Source organism: Lygodium microphyllum, chromosome 4 (genome assembly GCF_053477565.2).
Source record: "Lygodium microphyllum isolate KBCC chromosome 4, Lygodium_microphyllum_v1.1.10, whole genome shotgun sequence".
In the NCBI taxonomy this organism is placed as follows: domain Eukaryota; kingdom Viridiplantae; phylum Streptophyta; class Polypodiopsida; order Schizaeales; family Lygodiaceae; genus Lygodium; species Lygodium microphyllum.
In genome coordinates, this window is record NC_141138.1 from 13,198,383 (window position 1) to 13,221,777 (window position 23,395).

The 23,395-nt window shown below is 42.3% G+C and overlaps 1 protein-coding gene across 1 annotated transcript; it reads left to right on the plus strand.

Annotated features, from left to right (window-relative positions):
- The first annotated feature begins 239 nt into the window (after positions 1 to 239).
- Positions 240 to 23,395, plus strand: LOC148036805 (UDP-galactose/UDP-glucose transporter 3-like). Its single transcript, XM_087675694.1, has 7 exons — positions 240 to 520; positions 742 to 839; positions 1,001 to 1,131; positions 21,815 to 21,845; positions 21,936 to 22,039; positions 22,134 to 22,246; positions 22,548 to 23,395. Exons 1-7 carry the CDS (start codon positions 420 to 422, stop codon positions 22,969 to 22,971), a joined length of 1,002 nt encoding a protein of 333 aa, XP_087531820.1. The 5' UTR covers positions 240 to 419; the 3' UTR covers positions 22,972 to 23,395.

Sequence of the window (23,395 nt, forward strand, 5' to 3'; positions counted from 1 at the left end):
AACTAATAGTATAGATTTTACGTTAGGCTAAAATAATTTTGCAAAGGCCATTAATTATGAGCGAATATAGGAGCGTTGACGATACGTGATACGATGAAGCAAAGCTACGTGGTGGTGAATGAGTCAGCCAATCAGAAGCGCGGCTGGGGCGGCTGGACCAATCAGATGAAACAGAAAACGAGAGAGCGAGAGAGAGAGAGAGAGAGGAAAAAAACGAACAAACCGAAAAAGAAGAAAACCGAGAGAGAGAGAGATGGGCGACGAACAAACCGAAAAAGAAGAAAACCGAGAGAGAGAGAGAGGGGTGACCAACTGCCGTGTAGACTCTAGAGCCAAGCGCACGCCCTCGAAGACGATCTCTCACACAGAGAGAGAGAGAGAGAGAGAAAGAGAGAGAGAGAGAGAGAGATTACTATCGGATGGGAGCGCAAGCAGGGATCGGCCGCGTGCTTCTCCTGTGCGTATGTGCTGCCGGCATCTTCTCCGCTTACGTTACCCAAGGCGTTCTGCAAGAGACTCTGTAAGTCAAGTCTTGTTTCTTGCTCTTTCTGTTCCAAGCACACACATTTTTGTTTCTGTAACTCCTGATGCTTCAAGACACAAGTTCGGGCCTTTGAATTACATGCTCTTGTCCGTGTTCGTTTCTGGCCTCAATATATCAATCTCGTCTTTGTGGTTCTTTGCTTGCAGCCAAATCATTAGGATTCATGTTAATCTCAATGAACATGTGTGTCTCTGCAGCTCAACGAAGAGATTTGGTCCTGATGGCCAGAGATTCAAGCACCTGCCGTTCCTGAATTTTGCACAAAATGTTGTGTGTTTCTTTTGGTCTGTATTCGGTAAGTGTCTCTGCTATTCATTTGCCCTGCTATACTGTTTAGCACATCAATAGCGTATGATGCTAAATATTGTCTTGAAATAGATTGTTCTGCCGAATTCCTTTTTTTGGGAACTTATGTTTAAAAGGCTATTTATTAACATGCTTGTATACTGGATTCAGTAATTCTTCTGTGGACAAAAAGGAGCAACCACCAAGCTCCATTATGGATATACTGGAGTCCCAGCATCACTAATTCTATTGGACCAGCATGTGGCATTCAGGCGCTAAAGTACATCAGTTATCCTGCTCAGGTATTCAGATACAAATCACAGTCTTCTATGGTACATGACGGTCAACTTTATGAGGGGTTGAGCTGTAATGTCTTGTTTTCTTGATGACAAAATAGTATGCAAAATATGCGTGAAAAGCAGCCAAGATTGGGGCTTATAAGTAGTAAAGTAGTAATATCATAGAGGTTTTAATTCATCCATTCTGCTAGACAAAATTATGTCTCTAACAAAGAAGCAGAACACAAACATAATAGGTTGAGATAAACATAAAATCCCAGATTCATGTCGGCTGCTTAGTGTGAATTCTCCAGCAAAGAAACAGAAAGTAAACACAATGGGTCGAGATAAAAATGAAATGTCAGATTCAGAACTGTTGGTCATTTAGCATGAATAATGATAAGACAAAAAGAAGGATTATAGGTACTGAGACGAGTCTTTTAATAGGTTGGAAAATGCAGTTTTGGGATGCAAACAGACAAGAGAATAGCTCAATCTGGTCCAGCTACATGTCCACCATGAAATTGCCACATGGCCCCACTCCACTTCAGCCACTTCTTTCAGTACTGCATGACCTTTGCTAGAAGGATCAGTTCATGTCTTTTATGTCGTTCATAAATCTAATAGGCAGTGATAAACATTAAGTTAGGATCATTTGCTATATTAGCATGAACAACGGTAAGGTGTAAAGGAAGAGTACAAGCCACAGAGAAAATCTTTCAATGCAGCCAGTAGATGCAGTTAGACAAGCAACTGGCTAAACATGGTCCTTCCAAGTTCCTCTCGCCACATTGCCACATAGCATCACTCTGCTCCAGCCACTCTTGTTAAGATTGTTTGATCTTTGCTAGAAGAATCCAAATACGTACATACATACATACATACATACCTTTTTGCATTTATAGGAATCATAAAATTCCAAAGTTACAACTAATGTGCAATGATAAACATAATATGTATAAACTATTTTACACACACACACACACACACACACACACACACAAGTACATACATACTATATGTATGTATGTATGTTGATTTCGAGAGTCCCCCAAAAGCTGTGCCCAATGATCTTTGAGGGAGTGAATTATGGACAACGTGAGTCCCATCAAGGTGGTATACAATTGAACGGCTTTCTCCATTGAAAATCAGCTGGTAGTATGTATGTTGATTTTGAGAGTCCCCCTAAAGCTGCTCCCAATGTTCTTTGAGGGAGTGAATTATGGACAACATGAGTCCCATCAAGGTGGTATACAACTGAACGGCTCTCTCCATTGAAAATCAGTTGGTAGTGGGTCTTCCAAATATGCCACCCTATGGGGGTGCTCTATTGATAATCTCCCACACCTCTAATCGTGGCGTAGCAGGCTCCAATACACGTTGGTTGGGCAAAGCCTCCAAGTTCGCTATTGCACATGAACCATCCTTGATGATGAAGATTGTGCCATGTACCTCTGTCTCATAGAGTAGGTGATATGTATCATTGATTGACTGCTAACAAAAAGCACGCTAGGTGATAGACTTGAGGTTGGGCTCTAAATGATGAAGGATCTTGCAAGCTCCTCACCAAACCAGCTATGGAGTCTCACGAGACCATAAATAGTGGTTCCGGGTCTCCAAGCATCATTGTCGGCAATGCTAGCAAATCCTATCCTGCTACATCTAAGGCAACCAGTTGCCTATTGCTAGACACCCATGGGCTACTAGCCATAAGAAGTACAAGATCCTCCTCAATTGCTAGCTAATCATAGGTGTCTCCAGAAAGTACGTTTGAAGGGGTCTGTAATGCTATGCTTTGCTAAGTGTCTAATACATGCGCAAGCCCAAGTGACATTATCTTGCATGAAAAGATCCTTGCCAATCCAGGCTATGCCCATGAACAAACTCATTGTCTTCTCTAAAACCAATGAGGCAAGCCAACTCCACTCTTCTAGATCCTAGTCCAACTCATTCAAACCTTAGACCTTCTAAATCCATAGCTCCCACTCCTAGATATCTAACCAAGTGATGTATGGGTTAAGCCTCCATGACTTCCCTTGGAGTCCTCTGATTTGGATCATTATACAAGGGAGGTTGAGCAAAGCTAAGGCCTATTGTTATCTGTCTAGTGTAAACGTGCCATCCTTGTATAGTGAAGATCATGTTTTCGGGTGTGCCTTTGACCCTACATACTTCGTGCATAAGGATGTCAAGCAGTGAGGTATGCTCTAATGCCATGTTAAGAAATGACTAGCATGAAAGTAAACTAGAAAGATAGTAGGGCTTGCGGGGAGAAACATATTGTGTACAACAAACACTAAGAGAGAAGAGAAACTCCAATAACATAGAAAAAGATGATGAAGCATTGAATCATGCTAAGTGAACAAAGCTAATGTAGTAGAGTTGAAGCTTTGAAGATGACTACACTATCCTATTTGAATCAGGTGGTAGCACCTAAAGGAAGCCTGCACTGTAGAGGGAGCAAAATGTAGTCCTTTAAGTAGTGGGCTATTGAAGTAATCTAAAGATGAAGGATAGTTGTTGAGGGAGTGAAACGCAATCCTTAGATGCCGTTGGAGTAGAGGAATAAGATCACCAACTATGAATGCATACTCTAAAAGATGAGGATCAATAGGATGGCCCGCTAGATGAGGAAATCCAACTCTTGATGGAGCAGGAATTGCAAAAACGCAAGTCTTTGAGGTAGTATGTGTCTATCGGAGTTGTCACTGAAGCAAGGGAGGAGGTAGTCTGTGAAGCACAACGTGAGAGGCTGACGCCAAGTGGTGAGCATTGTCACTAGATAGAGAGAGGTGATTTGACAACAAAAATGCAGGTGTCTATTGATGCCAAATGGAGATGATGGTTGCTAGGTGGAGGAAGAGAATTTGTAGCCGATAACGCAGGTACAATCTGATGCCAAATGGTGGAGATGGCTGCTATGTGGAGGAAGAGAAATTGTAGCCCCAAATGCAGTTTGGAAGATGTGGAAGATAGAGCACTTGGTGCAGGGAGAGATGTAGACCATGAATTGCAATATCCTTTGGGTAAGGTATGAGTAGCAATAGAGAGGAAGAGAGTGACAAAATGTTGGAAGGAATGAATGTGGGATGAATGAATGGGTGGAGTCAATGTCGTATATATGGGCATAGATTGTCTAGAATATCGCCCAATTGAAGTCTCTCGGGTGGCACCATGAGAGACACTCTCTCGGGAAGTGCCTAGAAAGCGTTTTTGGGGCTGTAAATGGAAACCTAGAATAGAAATGAAGGAGGGAATGGTACTGAATGATATGGTTTCTCAACAAAGGATGCATGGTGATGAAAACTAGGCTTCTGAGCCAAGGCCTAGTTGCATAGGCCCTCAATGAGGGGGTAGGAGTGGGATCATTGCATTAATCTCCAACCCTCTAGCCTCTCTTGCTCCTCATCACCTATTGAAGGATCCTGAAGTTTGTATCCTTGTAGATATCTCTCCAAACTGTTATAGAACGGGCAAGTTCAGCCTTTAGTACAGCCCACTAAATGCATATGTGCTCCCCAAGCTGCAACTTATCTCTATCCTTGATGTGTGGACTCCAATGACTGGCTGTCTATCAATCTCCTTTTCACAAGACGGAGGTCTTTGCTCTAACACCTTCCGTAGGTTGCAACCAGTCTTCAGGCATGCAAAGGGCAGCAAACCTCATCAAAAACTTATTTCAGCATAACAATAAATCTCAGCAACTTAATTTCAAGGTCCAAACTTTCAATTCAATGGAAGTTTCACATCGAAGCTTGTTCCTTGCCCTGCCCTCATGCCACATGGCCCGCGTGCTTGTCCAATGCATGCCTAGTGTCAAAATCCAGTACATTTTTCATTTTGCTGTCACAAGCTCTACTAGACTCATAACAAATTGCGAAGAAAAGATTATTTGGGAAGGGTGGTCAATGTCGTGGTGGAGATCCACCTCAAAGATGATCTCTAGGCTTCTTTGTTAAAGACAAATTGGTATGCTCTAATACCAGATTGACATATGGAAAAATATGCTTTGATACCATTTGGAGAAATGGTAGAGTTTGTGGGGATAAACATAGAGTATACACACTATGACAAAGAGAAACACTGAAGACCAAAGAATAATGAACATTGAATCGTGCTGGATACTGGTACAATGGAGTGAGTGTCAAAGTGGCCATGTCTCTAGGACTAGTATTGATGTGAACGGAGCTCAAGATAACTAGTCACTACACTATCTGATGCTCTATGATGGGAGCGAAACACAATCCTCGGGTAGTGGGATGTCAAAGCAAACACTGGAAGATGATGGATAGTAGTAGAGGGAGCAAAATGCAGTCTGGAGAAGCCAATGGAGAAGAAGATGATGCTGAAATCTCTCCGATACAATGGTTGTGCCAAGAAAAGGGACGGGATGGTATGCACTCATATCATATTAGAGAGACAATAGCATTTGTAGGGAGAAACACTGAGAGAAGAAAAATCAAAAGTAGAGTGAAGAATGATGAACATTGAATCATGCTGATACAATGGAGCAAAGCTCGAAGATAAGTGCATTGTCTTAGCTGATTAGGTGGCAATATCTGTAGGAATCTACCTAGTGAAGGAAGGGAAGCGTAGTCCTTTGAGTAGTAGGGTATTGAACATAAATGCTGAATGGTGAAGGAGAGCTACAGAGGGAGTGGAACCCTAGGATGCTGTCAGAGAGGAAAGAGAAGATCACTAGCAACCACCGCACTCCGGAGTCTGAGGGACAGTAAGGTGGCCTGCCTTTGGCTGAAACACAAAGTGGAGAGCCCAACAGCAGCAAAACACAGCATATTGGGTGTGCGGAGTATCTGTTGGAGAAGTGGAACAAGCTGCCAAGCAGCAGACAGCTGCAAAGGTTCATCCAACGAATTGAGATCTCCTCAGGATAGGGGTGTAAACAAAGGTGGAGAGGCTGAGGAATAGGGTGGGGATGGATAGAATAGAGTGATCTGATGGAGAGAGTGGATGAATGAATGTGTAGAATGAAGGGAGTCAGTGCCCTATTCATTGGCACAAATGGTCTTGAGTGGTACCCCAGAATGTGGGTGCCTAACCTTGGCCCCATTTTGGGGCTGTAAATGTGAAACCAGAATGAATTAATGAAAAGAAATGCAGTTAATGAATGGGTTTCTCAACAGGTTGTTGTCAAGGTGACAGCTGGGCAGCCAACCAAAGAAAAAAACACAAAGTTTGCTAAAGAGAGACTCTTCAAAATGATGTTACCTAAAGGAAGAAGGAAATCCCCTGCTGTAGGAGAGAGGAAAGGTGTAAAACACAGCAGTGAAATAGGTTAAGTGCAGTCAGCACTGCGTAGACTGTGTGCCCATCAACAATGCATAAGAAAAGGAGCATCCAACCAGTCATTTGTGATGGGAATATCAATGTAAAGGATTCTTCTATTGCAGGAACATGCTCCAAATGGTTTAATTATTTAGTACTAAATAAATACCTCGTACAGGAAGTCTCTCTCCTATATAAGTAGCTATGTACATTTGGTCTAAAATAAGCCTTATCAAGATGTTGCACTTTGTGCTTCCTACTCTAATTAGATTAGTGAATCATGCTTAATATTGTTAAGTTTGTTTGTTAGTCGCTTTGTTTATCTATTATTACCCCTTTGCCCAATCCCAATTGTGGCAACAATTGGTATGAGAACCAAATGCCCTTAGTCCTTCTTGTCATACTAGCTCTTGATGAGTTGCCTAACTTTGTTGATCACTACTTGCTTTTAGCTTGGAGTTGTTGGGATAAAGGCCCGTTTGACCTCCATGTAAAGTACGCGCACATTATTTAGTTGTACATATGAATGCACCCTTACGTGCCCTAAGTATAAATACATTTTATTCTTTGTGTACCAACACATTGTTGGTACACTCATATCGAATAGTACTTTCACTTTGTTCTCTCTCTTCAGCCGTCACACTCACGCTCTCTCCTCGAACTTCTGCACAGTACAACTGAGCTACAACAATTGGTATCAGAGCTTGCGGTACAAGATCGTCAGGCATGCAGGGAGTCGGCTAGAGTTTGTGACCAGGAGTCAGGTGACCACGTTGTTGACCAACATTACCAGTCTGCACCAAGCGACAGCATCCAGCGGGCGGGTAGCAGGCATGTGGCAACCAATAGGGGTGTGGCGACCAGCAGGCGCCACGACTAGTCATGTGCAGGTGACGTTGCAGGAGCTCGACGAGAAGCAGGTGGACAATGTTAGTAGGCCCAGTGGGCCAATGGGCAGCAGATGCACGTCAGTGGGTCGCCGGCAAGCGGGCGACGCGACGCGCTGGTGAGTCAATGAGACGACACCCCTCCCCCCCCCCCCCTTTGCTGGCCTGTTAGTTATTTTTTTTTTCCAAAGGAAATCAAAACTTCCTTAATTTCACATTTTTTCTTTTTCTTGGATGGGGTTCACTCGTGCAAGCACAAGTCATAGATCTGTGCAATTCTGGCCTAGAAATTTGGGGCTTTTCCTAGATTTGATTCTGTTTGTGCTTGGCTGTGACATTCATGTAAGAAACTGTAGACATTGTGCGTGATGACCTCAATCAAATTAGGGATTTTGTCAAATTTGTTAGAATTTTGCTCGTTGGAATAAAATTTCTTGATATAGGATCCGGAAAAATTGGGGCTTTTCATGTATTGGTAAAATTTTGCTCAGCTGGGTCAGATTGTCTGACATTTATGCAATTTTGGACCTGAAATTTTGGGGATTTGTGCAGAAATTGGTAAATTTCTGCTTTTTTTGCCCGTGTGGTGGCTGGTTCATGTACAAACAGCAGAGACTTATTTTTGGTTGAGGAAGAACAGCAGGGTGTTTGCTGGTTCAGCTTGTGCTTTTGCATTTCAAGGGCATTTGCTCTTGTGTTCGTGATAAAATGGTTGCAACTTCTTCCAGTTCAGACATCAAGAGTTTGATGGAAATCAAATGGTTTGATGGTCATGACTTTGACCTTTGGAAAGACTGTATGCAGGGCATTTTGTTCCTAAAGGATTGTGAGAATGCTTTGTAGGAAGATAAACCCGCACTAATGTCTGATGCAGATTGGGCTAGAGTAAAGAAAAAGGTTGTGGCTTACATTAAGATGGGTGTCATTGATGACATCTTGATTGACATTAAGGGTTTAGATACAGGCTATGCAATATGGGAGAAGCTGAAAACTACCTATGAGATCACCACAGTTGTTAATCAGGTGCATTTAATGTGCAAGTTGGTAAATATGCGATTGGATGAGTCAAAGCTTGCAGCAGAGCACTTGAGTGCATTTATAGGGATCTTAAATCAGCTCAAAGATGCAAATTTGGACTTTGATGATAAGTTGAGGGTGATCTTTTTGATCATGACACTGCTTGACTCTTGGGAGACTTTGGTGGTTTCTCTCAGCAATAACCCCAATCTCTCATATGATGGGGTGAGGGGCTCAATCTTGAATGAAGAAATTAGACATATGTCTAGTGGAGAAGGCACCAACTCAGCTTTTAATGTAAGAGGCAGGGCTGAAAAGAAAAATGCAAATACAGGATAGAGAAATAGGAGCAAGAGCAAAGGAAAGGAAAAGAGTGACATTACTTGCTATCATTGTGGTTGGAAGGGCCATAAGAAATCTGATTGCAAGTATTACAAGAAGGAACAAGAGAGAAAGAAGAATGCAGGTGATAAAAAAGAGGAGGAGGATAAGATAGATGTATCTGAAGCAGCCAAAGGCACGGAAAAGACCAATGTGGGCTCTAGTGTGGTCATAGAAGAGCTTTCAGATACAGAGGCTGATGTATTATGTGCCGTTGATTATGATGCCCTTGTATGACACATGCAAGATATGCAGATTACCAAGACTGATGTGATTGATGCACTTTTGTCAGTTGATGATGGTGTCACTCAAATTTGGATTATAGACTCTGGTGCCTCTTTCCATGTAACTCCTTGCTTGGAGTGTTTTGCTATGTTCAATGTAGGCAGTTATGGAAAGGTGTATCTTGGAAATAACCATGCTTGCAATATTGATGGGATTGGCACTGTACACTTATCTTTAGACAATGGGCAAGAGCTTCTACTGAAAGATGTCAGATATGTACTTGACATTAAAAAGAGTTTATTATCTGTTGGTCAACTTGACTTGTATGGTTACACTATAGTGTTTGGTGGTGGTTTGTGGAAAGTGAAAAAGGGTTCCATGCTAATTGTAAAAGGATGTAAGAAGGGCACTTTGTATTATTTGCACTGTAAAGCCTTGAATGACAAGTTTCTTGCAGTTGCTGAAATTTGCAGCCACTTGGAGTTATGGTATAAGAGATTAGGCCATATGAGCCAAAAAGGACTTAATGTCCTTATCTCTCTGAAGAGGGTTGATGGAAAAGGCTTTAAACTTGACTTTTGTAATGAGTGTCAGTTTGGAAAGCAAATAAAAAATTCCATTTACTCTGGTGTCTCTCGTAAGTCCAATGTCTTGGACTTGGTGCATTCTGATGTATGTAGTATGCCCGTAAAATCGTTGGGTGGTGCTGTATATTTTATCTTCTTTATTGATGATTGTTCCAAAAAGATTTGGGTATACCTGTTGAAAAGGACAAGTGAAGTGTTTGCTGTTTTTAAAACTTTTCATGCATTTGTGACCACTCAGACAAGTAGAAAGCCGAAATGCTTGAGAACTGATAATGGGGGTGAGTTCACATCTATTGAATTCAAGTCCTTTTGTGACTTGCATGGAATTAAGAGGGAGCTTACAGCCCCTTATAGCCCTTCTTCAAATGAAGTGGCTGAAAGATATAATAGGACTTTATGTGAAAGAGTGCGGTGCATACTGTCCATTGCTAATCTCCCTCATGAATTTTGGGGAGAGGTATTCAAAACCGCGATTCACATTTGCAACTGCTCTTCGAACAGGTCCTTAAATAATGACATCCTTGAGGAGGTTTGGTCTAGCAAATCGGCCTCATATGACCATTTACGCATATTTGGCTGTGATGCTTATGTGCGTGTTAGGGATTAGTTGAGGAACAAACTTGACCCAAAATCCACCAAAGGCATTTTCATGGGCTATGGTGATGAGGGTGAATTTGGCTACAGAGTGTGGTTACCTCAGTCCAAGAAAATTATTCGCAGCTGTAATGTTGTGTTTAATGAGGCAAAATTGCTGAAAGGTACTTTAGCCTCTAATGAAGATATGAAAGAGGTCAAATTTCAAAGTTTGCAGCCACTTATTGCTTCAAAAAATGAGCCTCATGATGCTGTACCACAGGCTGAAACTGATGATCAGCCGGTTATTTTTGAGCTAGGTGATGATGGATAGCAAATAGGAGCACAAGGAGGTCATGGATATCAAGATAGACTTGCTGAATATGAAAATGCAGGTGTTGGTAATGAAAATGAAGGTGCTGTACAACATGAACAGGATATTGAAAATGGCTTACAGCAGCTAATAAATGCTGAAAATAATATACCTCCAGATGCAGATCCAATTCCTGGAAACGTTGATCATTGGGTATACAAGTCTACACGCGTAAGAAGGCAACCACATAGGTTTGACCCTTCCTTGCATTATGTGATGCTTACAGATGAGGGTGAGCCTCTTACATATAAAGAGGCCAAGTTATGCGAATTTAGCAGTAATTGGGAGCTAGCTATGTTGGAAGAGATTAAATCTCTATATGCAAATGATACTTGGGATCTTGTGTCATTGCCTAAGGGAAGGAAGCCACTTCCAAACAAATGGGTGTACAAAGTAAAGACAGTTGATGGGAAACCCAAGTACAAGGCAAGACTAGTTGCCAAAGGGTGTGCACAAAAGGAAGGGATTGACTTCCAAGAGGTCTTCTCACCTGTCATGAAGATGACTACTCTACGTATGCTTTTTACTCTCACTCTTGTATTGGACTTAAGAGTTGTACCAAATGGACGCAAAGACAGCTTTCTTGCATGGTGACATTGATGAGAAAATTTACATGAAATAGCGTAAGGGCTTTGTAGTTCCTGGAAAAGAGCAGATGGTGTGTAAACTAAAACGTAGCGTGTATGGGCTGAAGTCAGCACCATGGCAGTGGTACAAAAAGTTTGACACTTTTATGCTATCTCATGAGTTTACATGCAGTCATGTAGATTGTTGCTTGTACATGAAAAAGGATGCAGAGGGCAGCCCCATCATACTTGTTTTATATGTGGATGATATGTTGCTAGCTGGGAAAAGAAAGACTAGCTTGGATGCCCTAAAAAATCAGCTTTCTCCATGAAAGATTTGGGGAATGCAAAGCATATTTTGGGCATGAGGATTCATAGAGATAGAATGCAGAAATTGCTGTTTTAATCTCAAGAAAAGTACATTGAAAAGGTACTGGACAGATTTAACATGGCTGAAGCTAAGCCTTTTGGGGTACCCTTACCTCCTTATCTTAAGCTTAGTAAAGCCAATAGTCCAAAAGATGACATGGAAGCAAATGCTATGAAGGGAGTCCCTTATGCATTAGCTTGTAGCTCTCTTATGTATGCTATGGTTGCTACTCATCTTGACGTTGCTCATGCAGTAGGAGTTGTTAGCAGGTTTATGTCAAATCCTTGCAAAACACATTGGGAGGTTGTTAAGTGTATTCTTCGATACCTAAAGGGTACACAAAGAAAGTGTATTTGGTATGGGCAGGGTGCTGTGATAGCTAGAGTGCTGTGTATCTGGCTAAGAATGCCATGTATCATTCACGCACAAAGTATATAGATGCGTGATATCACTTTATCAGACAGATTCTGGAAGATGGTCAAATCACATTGACCAAGATCAAAACAGAGGACAACCCTGCAGATGTTTTCACTAAAAATCTAAGCAAAGCTTAGCATGAGCATTGTATACGACTAGTGGGTGTTGGTTAGAGGTTCACTTCGGACCTTTAAGTGGGAGGTTGTTGGGATAAAGACCCGTTTGACCTCCGTGTAAAGTACACGCACAATATTTAGCTGTACATGTGAATGCACCCTTACGTGCCCTAAGTGTAAATACATTTTATTCTTTGTGTACCAACACATTGTTGGTACACTCATATCGAATAGTACTTTCACTCTGCTCTCTCTCTTTAGCTGTCACACTCTCACGCTCACTCCTCGAACTTTTGCACAGTATAGCTGAGCTACAACAAGAGATTCTTACTAGTGGGCTTGGAAATTTGAGAGAGGAGGGGGGGGGGTTTGATCCTAGGTGTGTGGGTTAATAAAATAAGTGGCTTACCACTAGGATAGCCACTTGAGAGAGAGAGAGAGAGAGAGAGAGAGATGTGTGTGTTTGCGGATCAGGCGACTTCACCTCACTCGTCTTGAGCGTCAAGCTTGGGATGCAGTGGCATCTGTCTTTGAAATAAGACATGTGGTCTTGGATGCATCCTTTATAGTCTAGATATACTTATCACTCTCTTTAGCATCCGGATACTTGGGCTAGACTTCATAAGATATACATTTGTTAGAGCGATTCTTTTCTTCCAACAGCGATTGATATGTGGGTGGAGTGACAACATGTATTGTCAGATCACTATCCCTTGGTTTTGGAATTGACTCATAGGCTGGTTTGTGCCTTTTAAGGCTCTGCGTGCTTGTTTTCCTCTGTGTTTTAATCAATCATTTTTGCTACAAAATCAGTTCTTGGAGTGTATCCAGCAATTATTTCTTTTAGCTCGAGGGTTCTATCTGGGGGTATGGAAGCATGGGCCTTCTTTTGGGATGATGCACGTGCGTTGTCTCGATAGTATGGTATTCAACATGCTTCTTCTTCTCAAGCTGAATTGCAGCATTCACAAACTTTGTTGGCTCACTCGTTTTCTTTGTATCAGTCAAGGGATACTACTGATGACTTGGTTACATGCATTGAATGGTTGAAATGTAGAGTTCAATCTCTTCAAGAGGAATATGTTAAATACAAATTGCTGGCTTGAGCAGAAGCTTTACATGATAATAACTATCAATCTCATTAGTTCTTTGCTTGTTTACGCTAGAAATATGCTCAGGAAAATATTATGCATTTGTTGGATGAGCAAGGTGATATGGTTATTGAACTTTTCTCCATCATTCAAATGTGTATCGACTGTTATAAATCTTTGTTGGGTCCACAGGATATTCTTTCTGATGCTGTTCACTCTGCTCGTAGATACATTTGTGACTTGGTTAGTAACTAGGTTAAGCCTAAATGGGTTGATTTGATGGAGGTTGATATCTCAGAGGCTGAAGTGGAGGATGTGCTGTCCCATTTACCACATAGGAAAAGCCCTAGTTGGGATGGGCTTCTTAATGAGCTGTTTGAGCTGTTTTCAGCCCATGTTGAGCAGCTTAAGAACCCATTAACTTGCGTGTGTTAGCAAGTTTGGAATTTTGGTTTGATGCCTTCAGATTGGAAGATTGCAGTGTTTCGGTTGATGTCCAAGGTTCCTTCTTCAACTTCCTTGAAACAATGGAGACCCATTTTTGTTATGGGTTCTTTGTATAAATAGTGTGATAAACCTGCACTCGTTACGCACTCAACACGGCACAGAAATGTAACACGATATATGAGCTCAAGGTATACTCTTGTATTATTCAATCCAAAAAGCGGGACAACATAGACACATCCCAGGACTACACCCTCGTGACGCCGCACATAAGAGGTTCACCACTGGGTATAGGGAATCACACGTAGAGTGGAAACAAGGCAGGGCTTTGAGTCACTACTACTCCCTATATAGGTGCAATCGGTAGCAACGTCGTTTCAAATCATTGCTAATAGATTGCAGAAAGTATTCTTGCGCTTGTTTTATCCACGTCAATATGGTTTCATTAAGGGACGGAATATCATGCATAACATTTTGAATGTTTAATTGGGGATTTGAAAATAGATGAGAGATTCGATGGGGATGCACAATGGAAGGTGGTTGAGACACGGATATGGAGGCTCAAGCTTTCTTCATACTCTTCTTCTTCATTCTTCTCATTCTATCTTTTCTACCGTCTACTTTTCCAAGTCTCTCACAAAGAGATAGACACATTGACCTTTAGGACCCTTTACAGAGCCTCTAACACACTTAATACAACCATAGGATAAGGCTTAGGCTATACGCCTTATTTCTCAATACTCCCCCTCAAGCTCAGAATGAGTTTGCAAAGGTAATACTCCAAGTGCACTCTTGAAATACTCAAACTTATCTTTACCTAATGCTTTGGTAAAGATATCGACAACTTGGTCATTTGTTTTGACATGGACCAAGTCAACCTCTCCATCAATGACCTTCTCTCTAATGAAGTGATAGTGCATTTCTATGCGATAGATCCTCTGAACTTTCAGCCATAGGCCTCTTGCCTTTTGCAATTTCCGCACTCTTTTGTGAACTTTTGAACGTGCCACTCCATGGACTATAGCTACCACTGCTTTTTGCATTCTCCGGAGGTCTAGACATATCTTCTAAGTGCTGATTTCCATGCTTACCATTTGTTGAAATTTTCTTCCCATGAGCATCATCATCACTACTCTCAAAAGAATCCAAGTCCATTGCAATCTTGGGCTTGTACCATGATTCATACTCACTGAATCTGATATCCTTGCTAATGTAAATTTCCTTAGTCACTGGATCATAGCATTTGTAACCCTTCTTCTCATCAAGATATCCAAGAAATATGCATTTTATAGCCTTTGGCTCCATCATCTTCCTCAAATCATCAGGAACATGCACATAACAAACACATCCAAAAACCGTGAAGTAGGCAATAGTGGGTGTCCTACCATACATCTTCTCATACGGCGATACATGATGAGTCAATGCTATAGGTGTCTTGTTAATGATATGTATTGCAATATGCATTGCCTCTACCCAATATGTCAATGGTATATTCATTTGGTTCATCATTGCCCTAGCAATCTCTGCAATGATACGGTTCTTCCTTTTTGCCACACCATTCTGCTGAGGTGTATACCTACATGTCACCTGTCTTTTGATTCCACAATCTCTCAAAAAATCTGAAAATTTATATGACATGTACTCTCCTCCATTATTAGACCTCAAGCATTTTATGTAACAACAGAATTGTTGTTCTACCATAGCTTTAAACTCCAAAAATCTTTCAAAGGCTTCACGTTTATGTTGCATGAAATACACCCAAGTCATTTTGCTAAAGTCATCAATAAAGGTGATATAGAACCTGCATCTCCCACTCAATGAAACATTTTGACATGGATTCCAAATATCAGGATGCACCATTAGCTTTCATTTCGAAATTCCTCAATGAAACATCCATATCTATTGGATCTCACTTGCATTCCTTGGTCTAAACTGATGTTAAGTTCTTAGTGATTGTAGGTACATAAAGTACATCCCCAAGCTTATTTTCAGCTCCATCTCCAGTGACAAGTGGCACACTATCAATATGAGTAATTTTATGCAAAGTGTCATTCCCAGTAGCCACTCTTCATTCTGCATTTGCTGGTTTGTGTCAAACCACTCAACATGATGAGTCATGTGATTTGTAGCCCCTGAGTCCAAAAACCAATCATCTTCACTGGGAGGGTGTATCATGCTCCCTATAGTACATGTTCCATGGCAAATAAATGGCCTCTAGCAAAGCCACCTCTAGATCTATAACTTGCACCTCCATAACCACTTGCATAATGGTTATATTGAGTCCTTCCTTGACCCCTAGACATAGCATTTTGCTTGTGATAACATTCTCTTTCAAAATGTCCATACTGCCCACAATAATTACATGCACCATCTCTATGTGGAGGAGTAGACTGTCCTCTACCTCTAGAGTAAGCTCTCCCCCTGTCGCTAGGCATGAAATCACCACGACCACGTGCAAAGCTATCACCACCACGGTCATAAGATGAGCCTCTAGCTCTAAATGGGCTGTCACGCCCTCTCTGATGATAAAAGACACTATCTCCACTTGCATTCTTGCTACTGCTAGATGTATTCAAACCCAACTTTATTTCTTCTGTGAGTAGCAAGGCAATCAATTCTTCAAAGTCTGGCATAGAGCCTCCTCTAACTTAAATAGAGGTATCCAAGATTTATATGTTGGGCCAAGTCCATTAAGTGTGATTGAAACAAGTGGATGCCCTCAAGTGTGACAACTTTTGTGACACATTGGCTTCAATCTTTGTGACATGGCATGTGTGTTGGCAACACATGCACACAACCTGTAAAGGAAGTCTCACTCCTATATAAGGAGCTATGCACATTTGATCTAAAATAAGGCTTATCAAGATGTAGCCTTTTGTCTTTCTTGCTCCAATTAGATTAGTGTGTTATGCTTAATAGTGTTAACTTTATTTCTTAATCACTTTGTTTATCTATAACTATCCCTTTGCCCCATAGTACCTCGAAACGGCATTTCGGGGCTGCTAAAACGGACCGGCCGTTTCGAACTGAAACGGAAATGACAGACTGGCGTTTCGGCATCCTCGGTCCGTTTCGGGGCACTTCAACTCCCGCCGCCGCCGCCTCCTCCTCCTCCTCCTCCTCCTCCTCCTCTTCTTTCTCTTCTTTTTCTTCTTTCTCTTCCTCTTCCTCTTCGTCTTCAAGAGTCTAGAGACTAGTACGCAGTGCTCAGTGCTCACTGGACTTTGGAGTTTTAACAAATTATTCACATGATATAGATACATGTATCATTGTATCTTGATTTCACTTATTATGCATCTTGATTCTTGTTCAATTGTTCTTGATATCAGTCTCCACTGTTTTTTATGTCAGTCTTCACTGCTCTTTAGATCATAGATGATTCATAAGTCAAATTATAATTCATTTTGTTGTCGTAAGTTTTGAAAATTGAGTCTTAATTGTGTTAAGCTGTCTTAAATTTCAACCATTGAGTCTTGACTCTTCAATCTTCACTCGTGAGTCGTGACATGTGTAATGAATCATGATTGCAATCATATGACATGGACTCAAAAGTTTTGTATGAAATTTGGATACATGTTATTGTAGGCATTGATATATTTACATATCCACATAATACTGTATTTATTTTAGTGTGCAATGCGAAACGCTGTTTCCCCATTTCCAAAATTTGGCCGAAACTCCAAAGCTTTGGTTTTTACCATTTCCGTTTCCCCCGTTTCTTCCGAAACTCCCCCGTACTATGCTTTGCCCAATTCCAATTGTGCCAATAGTTTGCCAATAAAATGCTCTCGCTTGCAAAGAAAAGATGTCCTTTGCTTAGGACGAAAGAGACTTGCAATCCAACTTATCCAACAAAAAGAAAACGTGTAAGGAAGAATTGTAGAAAAGGTGATGTGATGGTGCTTGAGTCTTAATCTTGGGAGAGAAGCCACTAGCTCCATGTTTGCACATTGGTGAAAATGCAAGGTCCTCATCTTGGGTCTCGAGAGAGAGGACACAATCCGTGTTCTATGTTGGACAAGACGTGAAGGTGCAACCACCAAATCATTGGCTGAAACATCCAAAGCTCTAGTGTGGGGAAATCTTGAAGATCTTGGATGTTTGCACCCAAAATAGAAGAAAAGTGGGCCAAGGCGTGCAAAAAGTGATCCCCTTTGAAATTGGAGGAAGAAGACTCCCGCTTTGGAGCTGGAGGAATAGGATTCCCCTTTGAAGCCCCTTTTGAATCCCCCTCTAGTGGAAATAGGGAATCTAAAACCTCATGAACCTTGGCCTTCAACTTGTCTGATGATGAAGGAAGGGCCCTTGATGCTACCAAAGAAGGTATCTAAGGTTATAATGGAACAACTAGCTTGATAGCTCCCAAAGGTGGCCTCTCGAAATTGAGTAGAAGAGGGATGGAAGTAAGGGGTATTACAAATCATCTTCTTGATGCCCTAATTGGAGTCTGTGTTCGTGGAGTCATAAGGAGTGAGTAGAAATGTGCAGCCCTTGTGGAGCCATGGGTGCGTGATAGCCTCTGTCTTTCAGTGGAGTGGAATGCAAAGCCAAAAGAGTTGAACAACCTCAATTCTCAGGAGAGTGGTTTGTTAAAAGGTTGTATCTAATAACCTTTGTTTGTTGTCAAAGTGGATTGTGAAACAGAAATTGCTTAAAGTTCAAATGAACTGATATAAAGATGGCTCTGTTTGCATGTGCGCTTCCAGTGTGAAGCTTAGATGGCGATCCAGTAAGATGATAGGCAAAGAGCTTAAGACTAGCTGGAAGAACTCTAACAGGGTAAAAGATAAATTGACAATGGCTTTGGAGGGGTTTTCCTCTTATAGCCCGAGAAAGTAGTCTAGTCAGCATGTCTGACCATATTACAAATCTCCCCTAGTCGGCCAAGGAATATTCTAGGGAATATTTCCTTTACCGATGGGCCAAGGGTGTTGTCCCCAGACCCCCATCATGGTGGGGGCGGTTGGTCCCCTTGAGACGCCCCAACTAGGGGTCACTTCTATGGGCCTTGGACCCTAAAATAGAGTCCTTGATAACTCTACACCACGCAACTCGATGTATTGTGCCTCAAGTTGCTACTAGCATAACTACTCTATTTAACCTAAAGGCTAGATCCACAAAGGTCATCTTTTTGCCATTTGGTCATATAGACCCCATTTGACATACAAGTTAGGACCCAACCAATGTTCAGGCTCACACATGGCTTTTTCTCATAATGGGGGCCTTACAACGTAGATCACCATGGATCATTGGTGGCACCATAGGAGGGTGGGGCATTGAGCATATCTAACGGTTCTTAGAACCTCCTTTTGCTCATAATAGCTTAGCATGGCTTGCTTTGATATCATCTTGAGAAATGGTAGGGTTTGCTAGGAGAAACCTAGAGTATATGGCAAACACTATGACAAAGAAAATCCAAAAACACAGAAGAGTGAAGAATAATGAACACCCAATCATGATGAATGCTGATACAATGGAGTGAGCCTCAGAGTGGCTGTGTCTCTAGGACCGGCATTGAGGTGAACAGAACTCCAAATAATTGCACTGTCTGCTGATCAGGCAGCAGCACTTGTGGATAAAGATGCTTTGTGGAGGGAGTCCTCTGGGCAGTGAGATGTTGAGGTAGACATTGGAAGATGATGGATAGCAATAGAGGGACGAAAGTGTAGTCCTGAGGAGCTGTCATTGAAGAAGCTGATGCCAAAATCTCTCCAACATGATGGTTACTGTCAATCCGTCTGCTGGGCAGCCAACTGGAGAAGAGAACACAAGGTTTACTGAAGAGAGACTCTCTGAAATGATGTCAGCCGAAGGCAGAAGGCAGTCGCCTGCTATAGGAGAGAGAAATGCTGTAAAATGTAGCGGTAAAACAGTTTGATGACAGCAGTCAGCACTGTTGCAGATTGCCTGCCCATCAGTACACGAACATCCAAATGATTGTCTGAACAGGAAAAATGCTGTCACTAGCAAGGAAAAGGTCTTCAGCAGTCAAAATGCAGATGTGGCAGTGATGTTAGAGCTGTCGGAGAGCAGGTCAGCACCAGGACAGCAAAACACAGCAATAGCTGATGTCGCCAGCAGCTGAAAGTCCTCCAAAAACAGTTGTGGCAGGCTGACAACCTTTGGGAATAGGTGGCAGCACTTGGAAATCTCCACGAACTGAGATGTCCTCTGTCTTGGGGTGTGGATGGCAATCAAGAGTGTTGAGGGGTGAAGAAACTGATGAAGAATGACTCTGCTCGTAGTGACAATGATGCCCACCCCTATTTATAGGGAAGAAATGGGCACTATGGTGATCGGATACCATTGAGCTTGCTCTAGTTGGACCCTCCTTTCCAAGGAGGCATACTAGGCTAGTAGACAGTCTACTCGGCATGTGACCAGAGCTGAAGATCTCCCAAAAGGCCAGAACAAAGGGTCCATCTCCTCCCAGAAGGTGAAAAGAAGGTCCTAGAGAGCCTCTCTCTCTTGGGTACTTTTGCTCATTGTGTTTGGAAAGCTTGCAGCACCTCTTGCTTCATGAAGTGTGTAAAGAGGGATTGCCCCCATTGAATCAGTATCCAAATACAGAATGCAATCCCGCACCTGCTTCCTGCAATGTAGCACTCAAGGCGAGATTGGATCCTGCTAGAATAGTTCTGCAGCAGTCAATGGCTAGTTCCATCACCTCCTTCGGCAAGACCTAACTCTCCTGGACTGATTGTGAACGCTGTGGATCTGGTAACCAGTCATGCTGGGTTGATGTACATGGAAAACCTCACTGCATGAAGTGTCTGCTTTCCGTGCCTAGAAAGCAACTGAGATGCAGAAAGAAAACTTTCCTCTTGTCCTCCATGCTTGCTAAGGCAGCTCATGCATGGACCCCATGGGCCTCAATTGTGTGGTCTGCATGGGAGTCTTGTAGCAAACACTTGATGGCTGCCAGGTCAGATGCAATGCCCTCTCCTCTCAACACTATTGCCTTGCTCAAAGAGCCTCTTGGCAGATCTTGCTCGACTCTCCCGGCGCTTGTGCCACCCTCCTCTGCAAACCTTGCTTCCCTTGCCTAGTCTCTAGCCGAAAGCTACCTAATTTGCTTGTGCACCTGCACCTCCTCGTGCTCATAGATTAAGTCTAGGATCCGACATGAGTGCAGGTCTAGGGCTGAAGTGGGTATTTCTGGAGTCAAGAGAACTGGGGTGTGATTTGACAGTGTGGTTCCTGCAAGCTGCCCAAATTTTCCCGCTTGAGAGCTGCCCTTGTCACCTGCATAGAACCCATCCAAATGCTCTGGGAGGCTAGCTCCTAGTCGCCTCTAGCCCTAGCAAAAATTTAATGATCCATCTCTCATATGGAAGGCCAAGTCTCTCCAGACAAACTGGGACCAATTGCAAACAGAAAGGCCTCTAGGTCTCTTGCTCTCCACTGTAGTACCCTTGAAGTCCTCACTGATCTCTAGATCATTGAAGTCTCCTCCTAAAGTCCAAGAGTCGAGTTCAGGCAGGGCAGCCACCACCTGCAGCAAAAAAGCAGCCCGTGCTCTAACCTTTGGCAGTGCATAGATGTTCAGGATTCCAATGCAAGGATCCTTGATATCTAGCCTGACCCACAAGGCCTGCCCTGTGATGATGGTCCTGTGATCTCTCTTTCACACAAGTTAATAGACTAGCACCAATCAAGATGCATACCCCTCCATTCTGCCCATGGGTGTCGATCAAGTACTTCTAGTAGGTGAAGGATCCTCTTGAGAGCACCTTATGAACTCTGCTGGCTTGAGAGGAGGAAGCTTATGCTCTTGAAGTAACGGAATGTTGATGCACCTAGCAAGGGCTGGCTGTAGCTCCTGCTAATTAATCAGCTTCCTGGGACCTTATGCTCCATTAAAATGAAGGCTATTCACATTTGGGGATGCTAGGTTTATGCTTATGGGAAATTCTATATATAGAAGGATCTTTTTATAATGCATTTATATATCAAGCTTTCAAGCTGTAGCCTCTCATGGTTCATTGCTTAGGTGTATTCTGCCCAATCTTATGTATGATCATCTGTTAATCTCTTGTTTATTGGTGATATGCCCTTTGATTTACCTGGAGTCCCAAATATGCTAACATATCGGCAAAATGCTTTTGGGGAGAGAGTCCCAATGAGGACCTATGCTGAATGCATGTCCTTAGTTTGCTCTATCCAGGTTTTCATTGACCTTATTGTATCTCTCTGGATGTTTACACTTCTCTGTGTCTGACAATCAACTGTCAGCTCTAGAAGAATGTATGAAATGTCAGTTGATCTTACCAGGTAGTGCAATGAAAGTTTTGCTAATGCTGTCTAAGACGTTCCTATTATTACAGACTAAACATAAATTTGGTCTCTGATCATGCGCTATGCTATTTTTCAGGTGCTGGCTAAATCTTCCAAAATGATTCCAGGTTGGCTTTCCAATTAAGCTTTCTCAAGTAAACAGACATGCTTATAAACTTGGAATTCTTGCTGACTGATTCTCCTCACATTTGGCTCAGTCATGCTCATGGGAACGATAATTTATGGTGTCCGCTATACGTTACCAGAATATTTGTGTACTTTCCTTGTTGCTGGGGGCGTTTCAGCTTTTGCTCTATTCAAGGTATGCCAAAATTTGTAGACTTAGTTCACATGACACATGTTTAGAGGAGCAACGTGCCTTTTGTATGAGTTCTGAACTCTCTGTTTCTCCTCAGAATCAGACGAAGAAGATAGCAAGCCCAAATGCACCTTTGGGCTATGGCTTGTGCTTTTTAAACTTAGCAATGGACGGTTTCACAAATGCGACCCAAGATTCTATCTCTGCAAAGTAAAGCTTGCTCTATTCTCTATTCTTAAAAGTTGCTAGTTGAAAATGGATCATATCCGCTGTCATATTAGTTGCAGAGGAATGCGTGTATAGACATTCGCATTCTATTAGGGTAGGCACACAATGCATCTTCACTGTGTATCGCATGCATGGGCCTGCCTACTATTCTTCTACCAAGTATAATTCCCGTTGCATTAGATACAGAGGAATGTGCATATAGGCATAAATTACACTGTATTCACGTACATGGCCTTACCTGCCTTTCTTCTGCTCGTTTCATGATATCTTTTGGTTGCACCAGGTATCCAAAGACAAATGCATGGCACCTTATGTTGGGAATGAACTTGTGGGGTTCAGTCTATTCCTTTCTGTACCTGTTTGCGTGGAGTGGAGGTGGGGGTTTTGAAGCAGTAAGATTCTGTAAGGAACACCCAGAGGCTGCTTGGGACATTCTCCTGTTTTGTTTATGTGGAGCAGTGGGCCAAAACTTCATCTTTCTCACCATTAGCAAATTCGGGTCCTTGGCCACTACCACCATCACCACCACCCGGAAGTTCCTGAGTATTCTAGTCTCGTCCCTGTGGACAGGAAGCCCCTTGTCATTTCAGCAGTGGATAGGAGTGTTTATGGTGTTCTCTGGGCTTTCTTTCCAAATATATCTCAAATGGCAGCATAGGAATAAACGGAACCAGGGCAAGACAAACAAACAGAAAAAGGGGAAGTAAAAATGCACGCACGTCAAGGAAAACCTCAGGCAAAGGTTAAAACACGCCACCCCATCATTATGAGCGTGTTGGCTGCAGTTATTTAATCAACTCCAGTTTTTACTATAAGATCCATCTTCAGCTTAAGCTGAAAGGAAAAATGTGCTATTTGAGGGTGAACCAATACATGCTACACTTTTGGGCAAGGGACTGGTAAAAACCAACCTTGCCACAACCACTTAGCTGACTTCGATTGGCCTTGTCTTTGCCTCTGTCAAGGAGAGATATCACTGCGTTTATGAAAGAACAAACCAAATGCTGACAGTCCATCCTCCTTATGTCAAGTCTAACAAACTTCATATCAAAGAACGATACAATCTGGAAGGCATGAGTTGTATGCATTTTTTATCTAACTTTTAACATGAGATTCAGGTGATAAAGAGGC